At 38.2% G+C, this 3,109-nt stretch overlaps 1 protein-coding gene across 1 annotated transcript in view; it reads right to left on the bottom strand.

The window, feature by feature from the left end:
• Window positions 1-1,971: 1,971 nt before the first annotated feature.
• cox7a2a (cytochrome c oxidase subunit 7A2a) overlaps window positions 1,972-3,109 on the bottom strand; it is a 5,145-nt gene continuing 4,007 nt past the window's right edge. Inside the window, exon 4 of the mRNA XM_016576528.1 lies at window positions 1,972-2,192. Within this exon, the coding sequence (XP_016432014.1) occupies window positions 2,134-2,192 (59 nt within the window). The 3' untranslated portion in view covers window positions 1,972-2,133. The remainder of the gene's footprint in view (window positions 2,193-3,109) is intronic.

Below are 3,109 nucleotides of genomic sequence, written 5' to 3'. Positions count from 1 at the left end.
TCATGGTAGTGTCGTGACCGCACGTCCAAAGTGACGGAGTAGAGACGAAAATGTGGAATAAAGTCGTTACTTTTGTTTACTTCGCGCAAAAAAAGTTTTCTCGTAGCTTCGTAACTTTACAGTTGAAACATTGATGTCACACGGACTACTTTGTCGATCATCTTGGTACTTTTCTGGACCTTGAACGTGGTAGTTACCTTGCTGTCTATGGGAGGGTCAGAGAGCCCTCAGATTTCATCAAAAATATCTTAAATTGTGTTCCGAAAATGAATGAAGGTCTCACTGGTTTCGAACAACACGAGGGTGAGTAATTAATGACAGAATTTTCATTTTTGGGTGAACTAACCCTTTAAGGCTTTTAATGGGAATCCAGCAGCTGTCAACTGTGATTGGATGACATTGACATTGGAAAAAGTTTCAAACTGAGTGATTTTGTTGCATGTCTTTTGACTTTTGATAACTGCACAATTAAGTTTAACTTGAGAGACTTAAATCCCTGCAAGAACACTTATGAGCAGTTAAAAATCCTGTAGTAACTTTCTGCAAAAGTCTGCAGTTGAACCTTTTTTTGATGTCTTTGTAACAAAGTTTTCATTTCGGCTCCTGTAATATCTAAATAACTCTTTTGAAATGTTTGAAAGAAGTGAAGAAATCATATTCAGACCTGTAATAGTCCGTCAATATCACACATGGAAAGTAAAGGCTGATGTCCCCCTGCAGACAGACTGAGAGCCTCCTCTCGCTCCTCCAGCAGTGAGGGAAAACCTCTGGGAGAATGGGAGGAATCTGAGCTCAACCTGACACTAAATAGGGGGTTGTTCCCAACTTTACTCCCTTACGAAATTCCTCAAGAACGGAGCCCCCGCTTTTAAATCAGAGACACGGGAGAATCCCACGGGAGAAACTACCGGTAGAGAGAGATTCCAAAAAAACTAAATGCGTTTTACAAGAAAATACTTTTATTTTTTTCTGCTTCAAGATTTTACTTTAATTTAATGTTCTATTTCCTGTTTCTTTGTGAAATGTACTAGCTATTTCTGAGGGGAAATTATTCCAACAAACTTTTTTTTTCCAGTGCAGATCAGGTTTTCTCACATATAACTACTAAAATTCATTATTTCTAACTAGTTCATTTTAATAATACTAAGGAATATTTAAAAGTGAAAAAAATGACACGTGGCCAAGTATGGTGGTGACCCATACTCGGAATTTGTGCTCTGCATTTAACCCGTCCAAGTACACACACACAGTAGTGAACACACACCCGGAGCAGTGGGCAGCCATATTGCTGCGGCGCCCGGGGAGCAGTTCGGGGTTTGGTGCCTTGCTCAAGGACCTGAGACTCGACTCTCTAACCATTAGGCCACGACTGCCCCCAATTAGCCTATTTGTTGGCTACTATTCTTTAGCATAAAAAAACCCTACTATTAGTATATTTCTAACATAATTAACATACAGCAATGCTGAACAATTATCCTCCATACTATAGAGTTCATATACATGGGGACAGTCTTATCCTCAAGATTCCTTCTTCAGTTCTAGAAAAAGTTGAGAATGTGATCAAGATGAGATGCTGGTTTGAAATGTACTTATATTTTAAAGTCAACATGAAATTAAAATTCACCCGGTTTTCTAAATGCACGTTATAGTGCATGATTCATCCATGAACATGCTTGAAACTTTATTTTTTGAACTTGTCATGTTTAATCAGTGTCATAACTGGATGACAGACATTCATTCCTCTGGTGATGTACAGAGGACACATAAGCCCCGCCTCTGTGAGTGCCACGCCCACATCTCAACATCCAATCAACAACCAAAAATCAAGAACCAAGTCCCGCCCCGGAATCTTTCCAATAATCCGTTTCAATCGCATGCACGGGATTCACAGAATGGAAGAAAAGATCTGTCACTACTGCTGCAACGTGACTTTAAATCTAATGAAATTTAATGAAAACCCAGTTGAGAGGAAAACTTCAAACACAGACTGCCAGTACAGTGGAACGTTTTATTGCATAATGATTGCGCTTTACATTACAATCAATAAATATGAATCCATTGTAATGAAAATAACTGACAGGACATATCTTTCTGAGGATCAGAGGTCTTTACAACATGAATAGAGGGGCATGTTCAATCCTTCTTCTTGGGCAGCGCTGCATCGATCAATGCATACAGCACATAACCACACCCTGTGGAGAGAAGAGGGGTGGGACAATAAAAGCGCTGTTTACAGAGCCAAAGAATTACATATTCACTACGTTTTTACACTGAAAACAGTACAAAGAAGAAAACAATATGACCTTTGAACACCCTTAAAGACATTTAACCTAAATTAAGGTTGCTGGGATTACTCATATTCCCTGGTATGAGTAACTATAAGCAACTGTTCTGCTGTTAATACATTTAGAAATATTATTAAAAATTAAAAATACACAGTTTGATCACATCTTCCTCGATTATATCTGCAAATACAGTTGCAAACTATATAGCAGCACAGCCGAGTACAGGAATAAACTTGTTTTATTTTAAAACATTACGATTTTTTTGTCATTCGTTTTTGTGTCAATGGCAACGATGTCACTGGCATGTCAGTTTGAAATCTGGATTAGGGTTGTGACGGTGAGGAAATTTTCCCACCGGTTAATCGACGTGACAACACCGGTAATCCTGGTATCACCGCGGGGGCGTTCCCTCTTTTCCTCACTTTCCTTCGCTTTTAAATAGCTTGTAAAAGCTGCGCGCGCATTTTACTTTCACTTTCAAACAGCGGCAATTCGGCGTAAAGCAATTGTTCGTTTTTAGTTCGTTTGAATTTTCCCTCTTTTCCTCGCTTTTCTTTCGCTTTTAAATAGCTTAAAAGCGCCGTGCGCATTTTACTTTCACTTTCGAATTAGCGGCAGTTCGGCGTCAATTGCTTGAATGCAACAACAAAATACAACGTCAAACTCACTTTAGCCTATATATAAAACATAGAACTTTTATTAACAAAACAAATACAAATACACTTACATAAAGATTAAATAGGTATACAAAACTGGAAATAAGTAAACATGTATAATACATAACCAATTAAATAAGAAACGTAGAATGTTTATTAGCAAAACGA

This window comes from Sinocyclocheilus rhinocerous, unplaced genomic scaffold (assembly GCF_001515625.1).
Source record: "Sinocyclocheilus rhinocerous isolate Xijiao unplaced genomic scaffold, SAMN03320098_v1.1 scaffold2882, whole genome shotgun sequence".
Taxonomy (NCBI): Eukaryota; Metazoa; Chordata; class Actinopteri; order Cypriniformes; family Cyprinidae; genus Sinocyclocheilus; species Sinocyclocheilus rhinocerous.
The sequence above is the reverse complement of the archived record's forward strand: the minus strand, read 5'-3'. Positions and strand labels throughout refer to the sequence as shown.